This window comes from Ambystoma mexicanum, chromosome 12, assembly GCF_040938575.1.
Source record: "Ambystoma mexicanum isolate Mex_15411 chromosome 12, UKY_AmexF1_1, whole genome shotgun sequence".
Taxonomy (NCBI): domain Eukaryota; kingdom Metazoa; phylum Chordata; class Amphibia; order Caudata; family Ambystomatidae; genus Ambystoma; species Ambystoma mexicanum.
This window is the reverse complement of record NC_090936.1, coordinates 1,251,981,704-1,251,999,328: the sequence shown is the minus strand read 5'-3', so window position 1 is coordinate 1,251,999,328 and position 17,625 is coordinate 1,251,981,704. Positions and strand designations below refer to the sequence as shown.

Sequence of the window (17,625 nt, the reverse complement as noted above, 5' to 3'; positions counted from 1 at the left end):
AAGGGTAAAGGAAAGAAGGAGGAAGAAGGTAGGGAAAGAGGGAGAGACTAGAGAAGGGCAATGAATAAGATGAATAGGGATAAAAGGGAAGAATCGAAATGAAGGAGAGAGTGAGAGAGAAGGAGCAAGTATAGGAGGAGCAAGAGAGTGGAAAAGAAGGTAAGAGGGCTCCCGGAGGGGAACGGGAGAGGAGAGGGTGATAACGGACGCGAGGTTTGAAACGGGAAAAACAAAACACAGCGAGAGCAACACGGGTGGGTAACCCGGAAGCGGCTGAATAAATACCTCCAGGTACTCGTGCAAACACTAGACCGATAACACACGCAAGAGGAAGAACGTAATGGAACTAGCTATGGCGGACCATAGTGCCAGCGGTTCCAAATCCGCCACCCTCGCCGAGACATGACACCCTTGTCCCAGATGTCGTCGAGCAAAGGCACCGCGAGGACAGTCTTCCTCTTGGCCTCTCGTCGTTGGTAAAGAAACCCTTCCTATTTTTGTTCTTCAGGGCAGAGCTGGAAGAGCTCGGATGCCCTGGTTATGATGGCGTGAAAGGAGCCAATTCCGTCGGCTGGAGAAGCCCGGGGGGTGGGGGGGGGTTGGGAGGCGATGACGGGATGTCCGCTGTGTCATCGCCGCCGTCGTCATCATCATCCGTTCCCGTATCCGTATCCTCTAGGGTCCAGCGAGGGGGATGAGGGGTCCACAGGCCTCGCGGGCACGAAGGGCGGAGAGGGGTGGACTCTCCTCCGCTTGTTCGGAGGGTTTCCCGACGGGCCTGGTTCTGGCTCCTCCGTCAGGGTCCGCGGTAATCTCGTCCTTATCTCGGTACATAAAGGATTGGATTGCCAACAAAATGGCCGCCGAGCTATCCTGGGGCTCGGGTAATGGCTGCGCTGGACGGGATGGCCGCTCCACTGGGCCCTCTTCGTCGTCATTGTTGCTATCTTCAATCACATCAGCGGGGACCGCCCCCCGGGATCGAACCTTCTCGAACCTATCGTTGAGGCCTATGAACCTCATCCTTGAGGCCCTTCTCGGTTTCCACCAGCTCCTCCTCAGAGGCTGATTCTGAGTCTGTAATGGCCACCACCCCCCCTCTTTTTCCGCCGGGGACTTCACGGGGGTCTTAATGATGGGCTGGAAAGAGGATTCCCTCTGCGGTGGCAGGGATACTCTGGGCCCAGAGGCCGTTTCCACTGGCGTAGTCTCAGCCGGCTTCGCCAGGGTGGCAGCGACCTCTTCGACAGAGGCCTTTGCCGGCTAGATCAATGCCCTCACCACCTTTGGTGGTCCTGGCGTCCTGGGCCTTCGCCTTGGGGGGGATGGTCAGCGCTTCGCTCCCCCTTCGAGATCGACCGGGTCTGCTCCAGCAGCTTACCTGGGTTCTCGGACTTCCTCTTCCCCGAACCAGAGCGCTGGCTCATGGTTGAATGTGCCGGGGAAGTCGCACCCTGCCTGGCAGCCGAAGAGCCCAACCTTTCGGTGCTCCCGGTGCCCGCGGACTCACAATGCTTAGCCTTCTGTTGGGCCCCCGTCGCCGGGCGCCCTCACAGGACTTAGAAGCCCGCTCAGACTTTTTCTTCGCCTTCTCACCTGCTGTGCCCTTCTCCAGCCAGGCAGAGAGGTGGGAACGACGATCTTGTTTGGTCCGTTCCGAAAGGTTCTTGCAGAACGCACAGTCCTTCTCCACGTGCGTCTTGTCCTCATGAAGGCAGTAGAGACATTTCGAATGCTCGTCCTCCTTGAAAACGTTTTGTAATCTGCATCCAGGGCAGCACCTGAACAGCTTGGATCCGGGCGTCGAGCTTCCCTTGTCCTGGGCCATGTCCATTGAGGTAGGCCGCAGATCTTCCGGAATCCTCCAAGAAGCGTAAACTCGCCGAAAACTTCACCCTTGAGGGGCGTAGAAGAATTCCGAAACGGTGGAGCTTGAAGCTCGATTAAACCGAAAATGAGAAAATCTCCTGAAAAAGCGCGAAAACGCAGCAAAAACTCGAGAGCTAAAGCACGAGGACTCCCAACACTTGAGCGTGCGGTAAAAATCTGAGGATGGCTGCCAGAGGCGGGGCTTAGGGAGAGGGCAGTCATTGGCTGGGGGCAGTATGACCCACAGATCAGTGATTGGTTACTACTAAGAAAGACAGATCAGAAACGAAACTGATACTGAGTTTTTCTTTACCGAGGATTCCCAGCCTGACGATGGGGAATATTCATGAGCATGTGAATCCATGCCAGACCCCATGCTGGAAAATGGTCATTTGCATCCTTCGACAGAAGAGCAGTAGAAAAGAAACCAGTAATTGCAGGCTCAACGTGAATGGATCGGAAGTGCCATTGATTTTAGGGTTCGGCAGCCGCTCTTGTGTTTCCCTCGCTTCCAGGCTCCTTTAGGGTTCGGCAGCCGCTCTTGTGTTTCCTTCGCTTCCAGGCTCCTTTAGGGTTCGGCCGCCGCTCTTGTGTTTCCCTCGCTTCCAGGCTCCTTTAGGGTTCGGCAGCCGCTCTTGTGTTTCCTTCGCTTCCAGGCTCCTTTAGGGTTCGGCAGCCGCTCTTGTGTTTCCCTCGCTTCCAGGCTCCTTTAGGGTTCGGCAGCCGCTCTTGTGTTTCCTTCGCTTCCAGGCTCCTTTAGGGTTCGGCAGCCGCTCTTGTGTTTCCCTCGCTTCCAGGCTCCTTTAGGGTTCGGCAGCCGCTCTTGTGTTTCCCTCGCTTCCAGGCTCCTTTAGGGTTCGGCAGCCGCTCTTGTGTTTCCTTCGCTTCCAGGCTCCTTTAGGGTTCGGCAGCCGCTCTTGTGTTTCCCTCGCTTCCAGGCTCCTTTAGGGTTCGGCAGCCGCTCTTGTGTTTCCCTCGCTTGTTTCCTTTGCTTCCAGGCTCCTTTAGGGTTCGGCAGCCGCTCTTGTGTTTCCTTCGCTTCCAGGCTCCTTTAGGGTTCGGCAGCCGCTCTTGTGTTTCCCTCGCTTCCAGGCTCCTTTAGGGTTCGGCAGCCGCTCTTGTGTTTCCTTCGCTTCCAGGCTCCTTTAGGGTTCGGCAGCCGCTCTTGTGTTTCCCTCGCTTCCAGGCTCCTTTAGGGTTCGGCAGCCGCTCTTGTGTTTCCCTCGCTTGTTTCCTTTGCTTCCAGGCTCCTTTAGGGTTCGGCAGCCGCTCTTGTGTTTCCCTCGCTTCCAGGCTCCTTTAGGGTTCGGCAGCCGCTCTTGTGTTTCCCTCGCTTCCAGGCTCCGGCACCTTGTTTTTTCTCTAGCTGCCGAACTGCAAAGGCCACATTTAAGGGCTGCATGGGGCACAAGGCATTTCAGAAGGAGGGATAAAAGAAGGCTGAACATTGTGGGGCTTACCTTCGGAGTCACTCAGTCCTCACGACACCCGAGGGAGAACTCGCTGCATTTCACCTTGCCCGTGTTTTGTTACTAATACAAAGTGTGTGTTACAACTGTGCTTAAGATTGGGCTTGAACACACTTTAATATCGCTGTGAGCATGTGCAACCCTCAACAAATCAGAAAACACTGAAAGACACAGCACTGTGAGCCGGAGAGGCTCGGGTTTCCCAGCTTACTCCCTGTGCCACTGCTGTTGCTAGAATCACTGGGCATCGGCTGTTGACAGCCTTCCGTCGCGTACAACAATGCGTTCGCTACTGCGCAGCCTCAGCTTCTCGGGGCCCCTGCAGGGGGGGGGGGCCCTAATCAGACTTTGCGCTGGCGTCCTCTGTAGCCCACTGCCGCAAGGCACCGGGACGCCGAAGCTGTAGGGCTCACCCTCACCCGCTCACCGCTGCACCCGCGCCCGATCCGAGCATGTGGGCAACGCGAGTTAAGCCACAGCTCCAGGGAACAGTCTCCAGAGTGTAGCGAAATCAGCACTCTATGCACTCTAAACTAAACTCAAGCCCGCAGGTCTGGATACAAAGCCACCATAGCTTTCATTTCACTCGCATGTAAGAGCTCGGAACCCACATAACCACATCTACATGTGGGGGGAATTCACATCCAATGCGATTCATAGGTATGTTAATGTTTATGGAACATTTCTCCCATACCGTTTTATACTAGTGGAAAAATGAAGCATGGTCAAGAACGTGATTTATGCTGCACATGAGTAGCAGCGGTGCAACGTACATCGGACGATAAGCTGCAATGGTGCCAGAGAATGAAACTCTGTGCTTAGTAGCTGCATTACATGATTTAGGATTAGAGGTTTAGAAATATGTATATTTCATTCATGTGAATGATTGTGTGTCTTATAAAATGAGTGCAGTTTCGCAGGCAGGCCAATTCTGTGCTGTAGACAAGCTGTCTGTGTTTGGAAATTAGACTGTGGTGACTTTCCTAGAATACATTTAATACATTTAGGCGGCCACCTGTGACTTCAATCTTCCATCAAAATAGAGTAGAGTACATATTCAACTATGACCCGTTTCTTGTCCCAGCATTTGGGGGCATTGTACAATAGGGGGTGTTAAATTCGTGGGTGCTCCTTAGTGAAGTCCTGCTTATCACACTGGTGGTGTCCGGGTCAGTACTTCTGTGGGCAATGCTTTTGGACCTCAGGGCTAGTAGCTGCTTCTCCATTCACTAGACTCCCTATTTCACTTGTTCCATCTGTTCTGCACTAACTTCAGTACTTTACATGCACTAGTTGAGTGGGCCTTCCTGGACTACTCGCTTCCTCCCCTCAGGAACCTTTTAGGACATCTAAATCAATACCAGAGACTTGGTAGAAGCTATGGTTGAGCAAGATGATGGCTGGAACGTTTTGAATTAATCATACCCAAGGGCACAGTTCTGGGCAACCCTCCAGACCATTGTTTTCCAGCCTGCCAAGCCATTTCAGAAGGGGAAAGACCATATGCAAATCAGGGTTGCTCCCCTCCCCCACCACCTAAAAGGGACAGTCCAACCTGAACTGCTAGGTCACATCCCTTCTGCACAAGACCACAAGCATCCCCAGGCATGTTTTGGCCTTGTTGGGCCTCATCAGTGAGGAGAAGCTTGGGTCTCTAGGCCCAGCAGGCACGGGACCCACGTCTGGACTGCTGATGTTTTAGTATATGGTGCAGAGTACCGTATAATTGAAAGGCATATGTTCTGATGTGTGCTCCACATCCTTCCTCCCTACTTTGGTAAATGCATTTGTTTGAATAACAAATTGTGATTCTAAAGTAGTGGGTTACCCAGCAGAGGTGTACAGATGTACTTCAGGCATATTTAAAGTGCGACTTATTGTAGTATTGTACTAAATAGTGCCATGCTTATGACCTAAGTGCAAGGATCTTTTTCAAAGTATTAACTGTGCTACACAACAGTGTCACCTTCCTCCTAAATTCAGCCTTGCTGCTTGTCCACCGCTACTTAAGGGCAGCTTTAATAACCTTGCTAGCTTTTCGAAGTACTGCTATGTCTAGGCACTTTGTAAAGTATTCCTAGCAATCAGCTCACCCTCTCTTGTAGGAAACAAGGTTTAGCTGTTGAACTCAGTGCTGGATTTAAACATAAGGGGCTCATGCAGGCACCCCTCTCCCCATGAGGTACGGCCAGGGCCGTCACGAGGGGGGTGCAGGGGGGGCAAACTGCCCCGGGCCTCGCGCTTGCTGGGGGCCTCGCGGCCCCCTCTCCTAAGTGGAAGGCAGCACAGTCTCTCGTGTCCTTTATTCACACGGGGGACTGTGCTGCCCCTGCAATGATTTTGCTGTTTCTTGTGAAGCCGTTTGGCTCCGCAACAAACAGCAAAATAATGGCAGACAGCAGGGCTCAGAAGTGAGCTCTGCTGCCTCCCGTCATTCCGCTGAAAACGTGGACATGCTGAATGACAAGAGAGGACTCCTCTCCTGTCAGTCAGTGTGTTCACGTTGCTCAGCGTGACCACACTGACTGACAGGAGAGGAGTTCTCTCTTGTCAGTCAGTGTGTTCATGTTGTCAGTGTGACCACGTTGACTGATGGGAGAGGAGTTCTCTCTCGTCAGTCAGTGTGTTCACGTTACTCAGCATGACCATGCTGACTGACAGGAGAGGAGTTCTCTTTTGTCAGTCAGTGTGTTCATGTTGTCAGTGTGACCACGCTGACTGATGGGAGAGGAGTTCTCTCTTGTCAGTCAGTGTGTTCATGTTGTCAGTGTGACCACACTGACTGATGGGAGAGGACTCCTCTCCTGTCAGTCAGTATGTTCATGTCAGCGTGATCATGCTGATTGACAGGAGAGGAGTTCTCTCTTATCAGTCAGTGTGTTCATGTTGTCAGTGTGACCACGCTGACTGATGGGAGAGGAGTTCTCTCTTGTCAGTCAGTGTGTTCATGTTGTCAGTGTGACCACGCTGACTGATGGGAGAGGAGTTCTCTCTTGTCAGTGTGTTCATGTTGTCAGTGTGACCACACTGACTGATGGGAGAGGACTCCTCTCCTGTCAGTCAGTATGTTCATGTCAGCTTGATCATGCTGACTGACAGGAGAGGAGTTCTCTCTTGTCAGTCAGTGTGTTCATGTTGTCAGTGTGACCACGCTGACTGATGGGAGAGGAGTTCTCTCTTGTCAGTCAATGTGTTCATGTTGTCAGTGTGACCACACTGACTGATGGGAGAGGACTCCTCTCCTGTCAGTCAGTATGTTCATGTCACCGTGATCATGCTGACTGACAGGAGAGGAGTTCTCTCTTGTCAGTCAGTGTGTTCATGTTGTCAGTGTGACCACGCTGACTGATGGGAGAGGAGTTCTCTCTTGTCAGACAGTGTGTTCATGTTGACAGTGTGACCATACTGACTGATGGGAGAGGACACCTCGCCTGTCAGTCAGTATGTTCATGTCAGCGTGATCATGCTGACTGACAGGAGAGGAGTTCTCTCTTGTCAGTCAGTGTGTTCAAGTTGCTCAGCATGACCACGCTGACCGACAGGAGAGGAGTTCCCTCTTGTCAGTCAGTGTGTTCATGTTGTCAGTGTGACCACGCTGACTGATGGGAGAGGAGTTCTCTCTCGTCAGTCAGTGTGTTCACGTTGCTCAGCATGACCATGCTGACTGACAGGAGAGGAGTTCTCTCTTGTCAGTCAGTGTGTTATGTTGTCAGTGTGACCACGCTGACTGATGGGAGAGGAGTTCTCTCTTGTCAGTCAGTGTGTTCACGTTGCTCAGCGTGACCACGCTGCCTGATGGGAGAGGAGTTCTCTATTGTCAGTCAGTGTGTTCACATTGCTCAGCGTGACCACGCTGACTGATGGGAGAGGAGTTCTCTCTTGCCAGGCAGCATGTCTACGTGTCGGCTGCGTGGATGCTTTTTAAGGGGGTCATGGAGGTAAGGTAAGTGTTTTTTATTTTAAATTAAAAGTGTATATGTGTATTTAAATTAAATTAGTATGTATATGTGTATGTATGTATGAATGCATGCGTGCATGTTGATGTTTGTGTCAATGCTGTGTTTGGTTTTATGTATACATGAATGTATGGAGTTGTGTAACTGGTGGTTGAATGCATGGGTGAAAGTGTTTTTGTGAGTGTGTGTTCAGCACCACCCCTAAATGTAGCCACCCTGGAGGCCACTTCATTAAGGGGTGGGTTCATGGCATCAGAGGTGCACCTAGGCTAAAATGTCAGGGGGGAAATGGGACTAATACTTCAAATGTTGGGAGAGGTGCTAACGTCAGTAGCTGTGAGGAAGGGGCAAACTTCCTTGTGTGGGGGCACCTAAAATCTTTCCACTTTTCGAATGAGACTCTTCTGGTGAAGCTTCGATGTTACAAGCAGCTACCTCTTGCCTTCATTTCTGAAACATCACACTTAAGGACTGCTGTGAGAATGAGATGTCTCATGTCACCACTTCCCTTCTAATCACTCCCCTAGCATGCAGGTGCTAACCCCACATCACAATTTCAATTACCTAAAAATGTATGGATATGAATGCAGGTGCTAACAGTGAAATGACTTCTCATGGCCATGCTAATCCCTACGGCAATTCTCACCCAGTTCCTGCCCTCCCCACCCAAAACACCTCCTCACTGGAACTCTTTGGGCTAGCTTTAAACATGGCTAGCCATCAAACTTTGCCCTCAATGTGCCAGCAAGTGTTTCCTCAAAGGAGTCTTCTAAGAGTTCATGACTTCATTGGAGTTGTAAACACGTAATTGGTGTAATAAAAATGTCTTAATCAGGTCTGCCTTTGGCCACTCAATTTAAAAACACCCTGCATGTCTTTCGCTGAAATTCTTTTAAAAATAAGCATTGGCAAAGCCAACAGTTTTGGCTTGTGTATAAGTATTAGGCATTTACGAAGCACTGCTATTAGCTGCTCAGGTACTGAAACCATTTTGCACTGGCACTATCAATGGCCAGCTAATACCAATACAGAAGTGCCTTTCCCATGCCTACACGAATGCCCAAACTGTTAGCATTGCCAGTGCTCTTTTTGCTTTACCCTTGATGCACAGGACTATGCATCAAGGTTAAAGCAAACATACTACTTGGCTAAATTGGCCCACTTTGAATGTAGGCCAATCTAGCCAGTAATAACACTTATGGTACACAGTCAGCTCGGGTATACTTTCTGTGGCATGGCATTTTTACTGGTTGGGAATCCGTACATGGTAATAATGGCAAATATTGATACAGCCTGCTTCAACATAATTAGAACAACCAGCATGAATATATGTTTATACTAGCATATCCCGCGTGGAAAGGCAGCATGAAATGTATTGGAAAATGTTCCTATGCACAATTTGTGATTTGCATCTATTGGGAATTTCCATGTGCTTCCATACAAAACCAATTACAAACTGTGTGGATTTCTACCCAATTTTGCAAAGAAAGTGCTGTAAAATGCATACTTTTAACTCAATGTTTCATACATTTTCTTGGGCGTGAGAACCCCCCCACCCCTCCAAGCCACCCTTGTTTGGTTTGGGCTCCCTCACTGTGCTCTCTTGATCCTGACTAATTGGAACAAACATTTAAGCCTCTTAAGTTCAGAAATGTACCAGCCTCCACTTTACATCATTTGTCAGTGTGTTCGTGTTGTCATATGATTTAATGATATGAAATGGCATTCATAGCGTGCCTGTACGCAAGTGTTTCTAGGCGCGACAAGGCAAGGAGGGAGAAACAAAAGAGTAGGACAAAACACAGATCTTACTAGGCCTTGTGTCATTCAGATCGTGCAAGAGCAGGGAATGGGAAGGGGAGAAGTGCTGAGGGTGGGGTAGGATGCAGAAGTGCAGGAACAAAGGAGAAAGAAGAGTGCAGCCAACCGGTGGCAAGTGTGAGTACTCATAAGTGCAGCCAACGGGTGGACAATACGAGCAAGAGCGGGGACTGTAGGGTTACAGATACAGACCACAAGTGCAGGGGAGCCAAGAGGCAGTGCGGGATTGCAACAGGACAGGCAGGGACCTGGGCCCGAATTCAGAGCTTGACCAGGTGACCAGTGCATGGATCAGGCAGGTGATCAGCAAGGGAGAGGAAGAGAGAAGGCAGAAGCAAATAAACAGGTCTTGAGGTGCTTCCGGAACCGGAGATGGTGCTCCTCAAGTTTCAGCGAGGCAGGGAGGCTGTTTCCAGAGGGAGGCCCCAGCTGAAGAAAGAGATCTGCCCTCAACTCTTTGCTTGGAAAAGTGATTGACCCTCAGAGAATTGGAAGTGGCACAGTGGAGAGCTCATGCCATCTTATATATATTCATTCATATGATAAAAAAGTTAGTCTGGCATGAACCTTTCTTCAGTAGAGAAAGTAGTAATAAACCATATTTGGGATCCTGCACACAAACTCAAGGGTAGATTTCTCAAATCTCCTGTGTGCGGATATGCCGCTGCTGGCCGAGTGCAAAAAACTGTAAGGGGGCCTCACCAAATGTTTTGCCCCGGGCCTCACCACATCTTCTGACAGCCCTGGGTACGGCAGGCAGTTTACCAAGACTGGCACCGAGTGCAGCACACACAGCCAGGTTTAGGGAACAGGGTGCTTTTGGATCAACCTATCCCTGAGAGGCTTAACACCTCTCAAGGGCAGATCCTGTATTAGTCTCTAATGTGGACTAATTAGGGACAAGAACAGTGGGGTTGCCGCCAGCAGCAGAGTTTAGGACTTCTGAACTTGGAATAGATAATTCAGTCCTGGATTTTGTAAAACATTTTGGCGATTGTACAGTGCAGGTAGCATTGATATGTCTACTCGGGTTTCACTGTAGAGCGGGAGGATGCAACGATGAGCCATCTGCACATTCATAGAGTGTCAGACTGTACCTGGTGCCAGAGCACGCAGGCGGGATACGAACGCGCTTTCTTACTTATGCAGCACGTGGACAGAGCAGCAGCATTGCCCAGCAGCATACACTGGAAATGGAATGACCAGGACACTACTGCACATCAGAACAAAGGAAGTCCATTTAGGATTTCAACAAAAAAAAACTATGGTTTACAAATCTAGTAAAATGGTTCTACATGGGCAAGAACAACGTGAATATAAGGTGGATGCTTTGCTTACATGTAACCTTGCTGCATCGACAGCATTTTCATACACATCGTCTAAATAAATCGGGAAGATTGCTCGATGCCAATACAGGAAGCAGCAGTCGCACTGGGCTCGTACTCTAAAATGAAGATAAATTATTAGTTACATAAAACTCAGGAATATTTTAATAAAATACAGCCATGGGATGTAGATTATCCCAAAACATCTCAACAGGTTATTAATCACTGACTATGTATGCAGACTAAACCTGGTGAGACGCTGCAGCACCAACGAGATTGCGGCACATGCTAGAATCAATGTTCATTTCCAAAGACCAAGATTTAGCATTCCCCCAGTTTAACACCACCAGAAGATGCAAGTAGGTGCAAGTTACTTGCCTGTAACTCTTCTTCTCCGGCACGCTCACCAGAAGGTGCAAGTTACTTGCCTGTAACTCTTCTTCTCCGGCACGCTCACCAGAAGGTGAACGTTACTTGCCTGTAACTCTTCTTCTCCGGCACGCTCACCAGACGGTGAACGTTACTTACCTGTAACTCTTCTTCTCCGGCACGCTCACCAGACGGTGAACGTTACTTGCCTGTAACTCTTCTTCTCCAGCACGCTCACCAGAAGGTGCAAGTTACTTGCCTGTAACTCTTCTTCTCCAGCACGCTCACCAGAAGGTGCAAGTTACTTGCCTGTAACTCTTCTTCTCCAGCACGCTCACCAGAAGGTGCAAGTTACTTGCCTGTAACTCTTCTTCTCCAGCACGCTCACCAGAAGGTGCAAGTTACTTGCCTGTAACTCCTGTAACTCTTCTTCTCCGGCACGCTCACCAGACGGTGAACATTACTTACCTGTAACTCTTCTTCTCCAGCACGCTCACCAGAAGGTGCAAGTTACTTGCCTGTAACTCTTCTTCTCCAGCACGCTCACCAGAAGGTGCAAGTTACTTGCCTGTAACTCTTCTTCTCCAGCACGCTCACCAGAAGGTGCAAGTTACTTGCCTGTAACTCTTCTTCTCCAGCACGCTCACCAGACGGTGAACGTTACTTGCCTGTAACTCTTCTTCTCCAGCATGGGTCTTGCATGGATCCACATGCTCATGAATATTCCCCGTCAGCAAGCTGCGTGCAATCCTCGGTAGAAGAGAAAGCAATTTAGCTTTAAATCAACGTCAGGAAAGATTCCTCTTTACAGCACTTTTCCTTTAATTTCTATGGACCCCCAAACCTTTGCTTTTATGTTTGAATCTGACCTGTACATTTTGCAGTACAGAGATGCCTCCAGCTTCACTGCACTGGCTTTTGCTCATATGTCATGGGGAAACTGACCTGTCCTTCAGGCTGTCGGTGCTGGCAAACATTGTTTCCCTAATTCTTGTTACTTTGTTACTACTTTGGTCACTTTTGATCATACAATGCAGTACAAAAGGGTACACTTTTTTGTAGGCTCTAGATGACCACTAGGTGTGCTAAAGTAACAAGCTGGAGGCAGCAGTTACTTATGCTATTTTATGGTGTATTTTGTTTTTCCCTTACCACGTTTGGCTATTAACTGTGGCTAGTGGTCAACCATGGTCATGTCACAAGGTTTTTCGCTTGTTCTTTGGCCATCTTGTCTTTAGTCCTTCCTGGTCTGTGAGGCCAGGAACATCTGTATATGGACTTACAGTGCACAGGAAAGCAGAGCCTTTTGGTAGGCTACTGGGTGGCTATGGGTGTTTGCTGCCAGTAAGTGGGTTGGGACTGTCTGGTCCCAATCCAAAAACTGGTTTCAGTGTGTCTGAGTGGTATGCATAAGTTTGCCACCAGTGGTCCTGATTGGACCACTGCTGGGGTGTGTGTGGGGGCCAGATCTGTCATTGGCTAGTGTGATTTTCAGCTCTTACCTGGCTTTTGGTATAAGAAGAGGACCCCTGAACCCACTCTAGGGAGATCCTGGAAGAAACCGAAGGAGCCAAGAATCCTGTCCAGCTGCGAGACCCACAAGGAGACCGGAGACCCATTGGAAGGAGGCCTGGCAAACGTTCTGCTGCCCTGTCTTGTGGAAGATCTCCAGCAGTCCCGCAAAGGAGCTGCAACCCCTGGAGTGGAGGGGACATCCATTCTTTACGTCAGCTCGGAGTCCTGCGAAGAAGAGCCTTCAGAAGTGCCCCTGGACCGCCCAGTGGCTTACCAGCTCGGCGTTTGGGCTACCGTGCTGCAGACAACGCCGTTCCGAGTTGAGGACTGGTATGTGGGGGATCTTCAGCTTGTGCAATAAGACTTACCTCTATGGAATTTCCTAGTCCTAGCATCAAGGAGCCCCGAGGTAGGAGGCCAAGTCTGACCATGGCAAGTGAATCCCCTGGCATCGCCGTATATCAGGATCAGTTGTCCAAAATTGCTTATCTGCTTCCAGTCCTGTCCTGAGAGGGGCCCTACATTGAGAACTTTTGCATTTTTCAACTGAAAGACCTTGCACCAGCATTAGGCGCTGACTAGAGACGTGTTCAAACCTGCAACCCCTGGGGATCAAGGACTGATGCTGATGGCGGGAAAAGTGACCTCGGACCCTCTTCACAAAACTGCATGGAACTTTTGTGAACTTTTGTGCACAAGGCCGCAATACATCTTAGGGATGTACTTTTGAAGCTAGTATTGCATCTCTGTGGACCTGTAATGCCAATACTAATCTGTACCTTCCTTTTCAGGGGTATGACCTGTATTTGGTCCCACTGCAGTGATTATGTATATGTATCTATTATTAGCTTTGTGTGATAGCATTACATGTTAGCAGTCATTTTTCACTGTGTTATATGGCCATAAGTAAAGAAGTATTTTTATACTTGCTTATCCACGTGTGTTCCTTGACTGTTTCATTGCATCTGCTCATTGTGGACTCCTTATAAGCTCACCACCCCTTGAGACGTAGCCTAGACCACTCGCCTTGCTACCCAGATCTCGTTTGGCTACAACTCTCAGGGTCGTCCCTGTCACAATAGTATGTTGGCCGATGCATCTGTCCAAGAGGCCAGAGTACAGAAAATGAGTCCTAACAACTAATACAGCTCATCTCCTTCTGGCATCTAGAAATTCTTGACGGGCTCTCATTCGAAGCCTGCAAAAGGGGACCAGACGTATGAAGGGAGACATCATACCCAGCAGTGACTTGATTGACCGGACTTTTGCAACAGCCGCTGTCGACACCCATTGGACCTTTATCAGGATGGCCCTTCACCCTCTCTTCTCAGCGTGTCTCGGCGTCCTCACATTTGCTCCCCTTGGTGCCTTTGCCCAGATGGCCAGGGAAAAGGCATCTAGGTTGGATCCCGAACCTGGGGGTGTACAAGCGAGGAAGGATCACCTGGATGGAGGGTCGTTGGAAGAGGGTGCCCGAAGGACAGACATGGAATCTTTTCCTTAACCCCGACTTACCCTCCATTCCCTTAACTATCATGGATTACTTGCATTAATGCCCTATTCTTCCCTTTAAGTACCCAACAAGTACTGGGAAGAGGGAGAAGCAACTAGGAGTAATGCATACTTCCTATGTCAAACACCACTCTAGTACTGGGACGAAGAAGAGGGGTAAGAAGACATCCAATACTGAAGCTCCGTCATGTCCCATTAATTGGGTGCATTATGGACAGGTAGGACTAATTAATTAGTCATACACACCTGTAGCCTGTCCAGGGGCAAGCTCAGCCAGATGGAGAAGGAGCGCGACAAGGGAAACCGTTAAGTCAGGACAGAGGAAGCAATCGTAGTGTCCGCAGAAGCAGAACGCAGAGGTGGAGTGGCAGTCGTGCTGATGCAGGAAGACACGTTGTTAGCAATCCCAAGGAGCATTGGTGTCGAAGACCTGCAGCAGCAAGTGTGTGGAGAAGATGGTGGGCTGCAGGTGAACCAAGTAACAAAGATTGCATAATGGAGGGCGTGTGGGAGACGACTATAGGGGGTAGGTATTGCCCCTTGGTCTCTGGAGCGTGGTGAGCTCCTCGGGTTTGAAACCTAAGTGCTTCATGTGAAGCGGGCTTGTCTGTCAAGTTCGCCGGCGAGTGAGCTGCGTGTCTGGAACATTGAACTAGGCAGCAGTATCTATTACTGGCTTTGCAGGTGATCGTGAAATACCCAAATCCGCCCCGAGTCAATTAGATGAACCGGCCCGATACAATTGTAACCCTCGCAACGGAGCGCGAGGGAAAGATAAAGTAAGCAGTGCATTATCTTGAAAGGCGGGCGCCGCCTATGTGAAAAGAGGGCTCCGATTAGCTCTTTACTGCACCTTTCCTTCCATCTTTATGGAGCCCCCACAAACTGATGCTTTTATTTTTGATCCTGACCTGTACTTTTTACAGTGCAGTGAAGCATTAAGCTTCACTGCCCTGTCTTTTGCTCATCTGTTATGGGGAAACTGACATGTCCTTCAGGCTGTCAGTACTGGGAAACATTGTTTCCCTTAGTCTTGCGACTTTGTTACTACTTTTAGTAACTTATCACTTGTGGTAACTTTTTCATCGTTGTACAATGCACATTACAATGCAGTACAATGGGTACACTTTTTGTTTTGCCCGAGCCCAACACAAATTATTTTTGGTTACTCTAGGTGTGCTAAATGGATAGGCTGGTGGCAGCAGTGACTTTTTACCATTTTTTGGTGCTTTTAGTTTTAGCCTTTGTGCATTTGGCTACCAACTGTCGCTAGTGTCCAAACATGGCAATGAAACATGGTTTGTCGCGTGTACATTGGCCATCTTGTCTTTTAGCCTTCTTCCTGGCCTGTGACTTCCTCTGCCCGGGGATGCAGAGGCCTTTGGCGTGCTACTGGAGGGCTGTGTGTTTGCTGGCAGGATGTGGGCTGGGACTGTCTGGTCCCAATCCCCAAACTGGTTTCAGTGTGACTGAGTGGTATGCATGAGTGTTCCCGCCAGTGATTCTGATTGGACTACTGCTGGGGTGAGAGTGTGGCTAGTCCTGCTATTGGATAGTGGGAGTTTCGGCTCTTACCTGACTTTTAGGATAAGAAGAGGACCCCCACACTCATTCTTCAGAGATCCTGAAGTAACTTGAAGGCGCCAAGACTTCTGTCCACCTGTGAGACCAGTGTAAAGACCAAAGACCCGACTGAAGGTGGCCAGGCGACCAACTCCTGCTGCTGTCCTGGTGGAGCCCTGTCTTGCTCTTGATCTTCAGCAGTCCTGCGAGAGAGCTGCAACCTTTGGAGTGGAGGGAACATCCATTCCTGATGTCTGCTCGTTATCCTGCGAAGAACCACCTTCGGAAGTGTCCCGGGACCGATCTATGGCTGATCAGCTCCGAGTTTGGACTACTGGAAATTGGGGGATGCTCAGCATGTCCTACAAGACTTACCTCACTAGAATTTCGGAGTCCTAGCTTCAAGGGGACCAGGTAGAGGAGACATAGGTCAACGAGACAAGTGAGGCCCTTCAAGTCGCTGTGCTGCATTCACCACCGTCCAGAAGAGCCTACCTGTGTCTAGTCCATCCTGAGAGGGGGCCTGCATTGTGTTTTTGCTGCATTCTTCATCCGAGAGTCCTTGCACCAGCGAAAGACACTGACCGGAGACCAGCTCGAACCTGCAACCCCTACAAATCGAGGACTGAGGATGGGAAAAGCAACTTCAGACCTTCTTCCATTGACCTGCCAAGTCCTAGGAATAATCGGAGTACGGGCTAAATTAAAGTGGTTCATATCTGCCCCTAAACTCCCTTTAAAGGTTTTCCTAACTTTTACAAAACTTTTGCTATACTTTGGCTTTTCCATTGCTTGCTCGTGCAAGCCTTCCGAAAGTTGGGGACACTTCTATTAGTTAGAATGACATGCATTACTCACCGTAATATCATTTCTGATGATTGTATCTGCTTAGATCCACATGCTGTGCATATGGTCCGTCATCCCGTGGCAACCACAGAGTATTGCATCTTGTCTTTCGGGGACCGAAAGGGGACGTCGGCATAGGCTTGTCTGTAACACTATCCCTATCGTGACATGTAGTGTACCCAAAATTCCTCACGCGCCGAGGTCCCTCCAATTGTATTTTGTCTGCCATGAGGGAGCCCAAGGCTATAGTGAGTGAGTTTATAAAGAGAGAAAGTAGTAAGATGTCTATGTTCCTTCCAACCCCGAGCGGGGAGGCAGGGAGGGCGCATGTGAATCTAAGCAGATACAAACATCAGAAATGCTATTACGGTAAGTAATGCATGTCTTCTGATGCTTGTTAATCTGCTTAGAATCACATGATGTGCATAGACTAGCGAGCAGTACTCGGAGTTGGAGGTGGGTTGTGAGAAGGAACAGTAGAGAAAAGATGTCTTAGTACTACTTGTCCCACCTGAGAATCAGACCTAGAATGAGTGTCTTGGCAATTTTGTTTTGTAAAGGTGCATACAGAACTCCAGGTTGCCGCTTTGCAAATGGACTCTAGGGGAACCTTTGCAATGAATGCTATGGATGCCCCGTGTAGTGTGCGCTCTAGGCTTGAAGGGCAGTTCTCTCTTACCAAGAGTGTAACATAGTGTGATGCATTTTACAATCCATCTTGAGATAGCCGTTTTAGAGACATGATCCCCTTCTCTACCAGCTGCCACTGACACGAAAAACTGGTTGGTTTTTCTCAGTGGTTTTGTTCTTTCCAGGTAGAACATGACTGCCCTGCGCACATCTAGTGAGTGTAGGCTTCTTTCGGCCATTCTAGCGGGATTCTGGAAAAAAGTAGGTAGTTCAATAGATTGGTTCACATGGAACTTCGAGATACATTTAGGAGCAAATCAGGGATGTGTGCGCAGAACTACCTTATCCCTGTGGACTGTAACAAAAGGGTCTAGAACAGAAAGTGCCTGTAGTTCGCTAACACTTCTGATAAAAGTAATAGCCACTAGGAAGGCCGTCTTATAAGTAGGGTCTTTTAGACTTGCTTTATGCATTGGCTCAAAGGGAGCTCCCATGAGCCTGGTTAAAACCACATTTAGATCCCATCCAGGAGCGGGGTGAGAAATGGGAGGATAAATCCTCTTAACCCCTTCCATGACGGCCTTAATCACCGGTATTTTCCACCACAACACCTTTTGTTGTGATGTGGTGTAGGCTGAGAGAGCAGTCAGATGAACCTTCAGGGAATTGAAGACCAGCCCTGTGTCCAACAAATGGGTTAGGTACAGCACAATGTGAGTGGTTGAGCAATCGATGGGATTTACGCCCTTG

General features: G+C 49.3%; 1 protein-coding gene across 4 annotated transcripts in view; it reads right to left on the bottom strand.

Moving 5' to 3' along the window:
• Positions 1-17,625, bottom strand: part of WASHC4 (WASH complex subunit 4) — a 1,230,387-nt gene that overhangs the window by 615,172 nt on the left and 597,590 nt on the right. For all 4 annotated transcript variants that reach the window (XM_069629940.1, XM_069629941.1, XM_069629942.1 and 1 more), the window contains one exon: positions 10,454-10,559. In XM_069629940.1, coding sequence (XP_069486041.1) covers positions 10,454-10,559 — 106 coding nt within the window. The remainder of the gene's footprint in view (positions 1-10,453; positions 10,560-17,625) is intronic.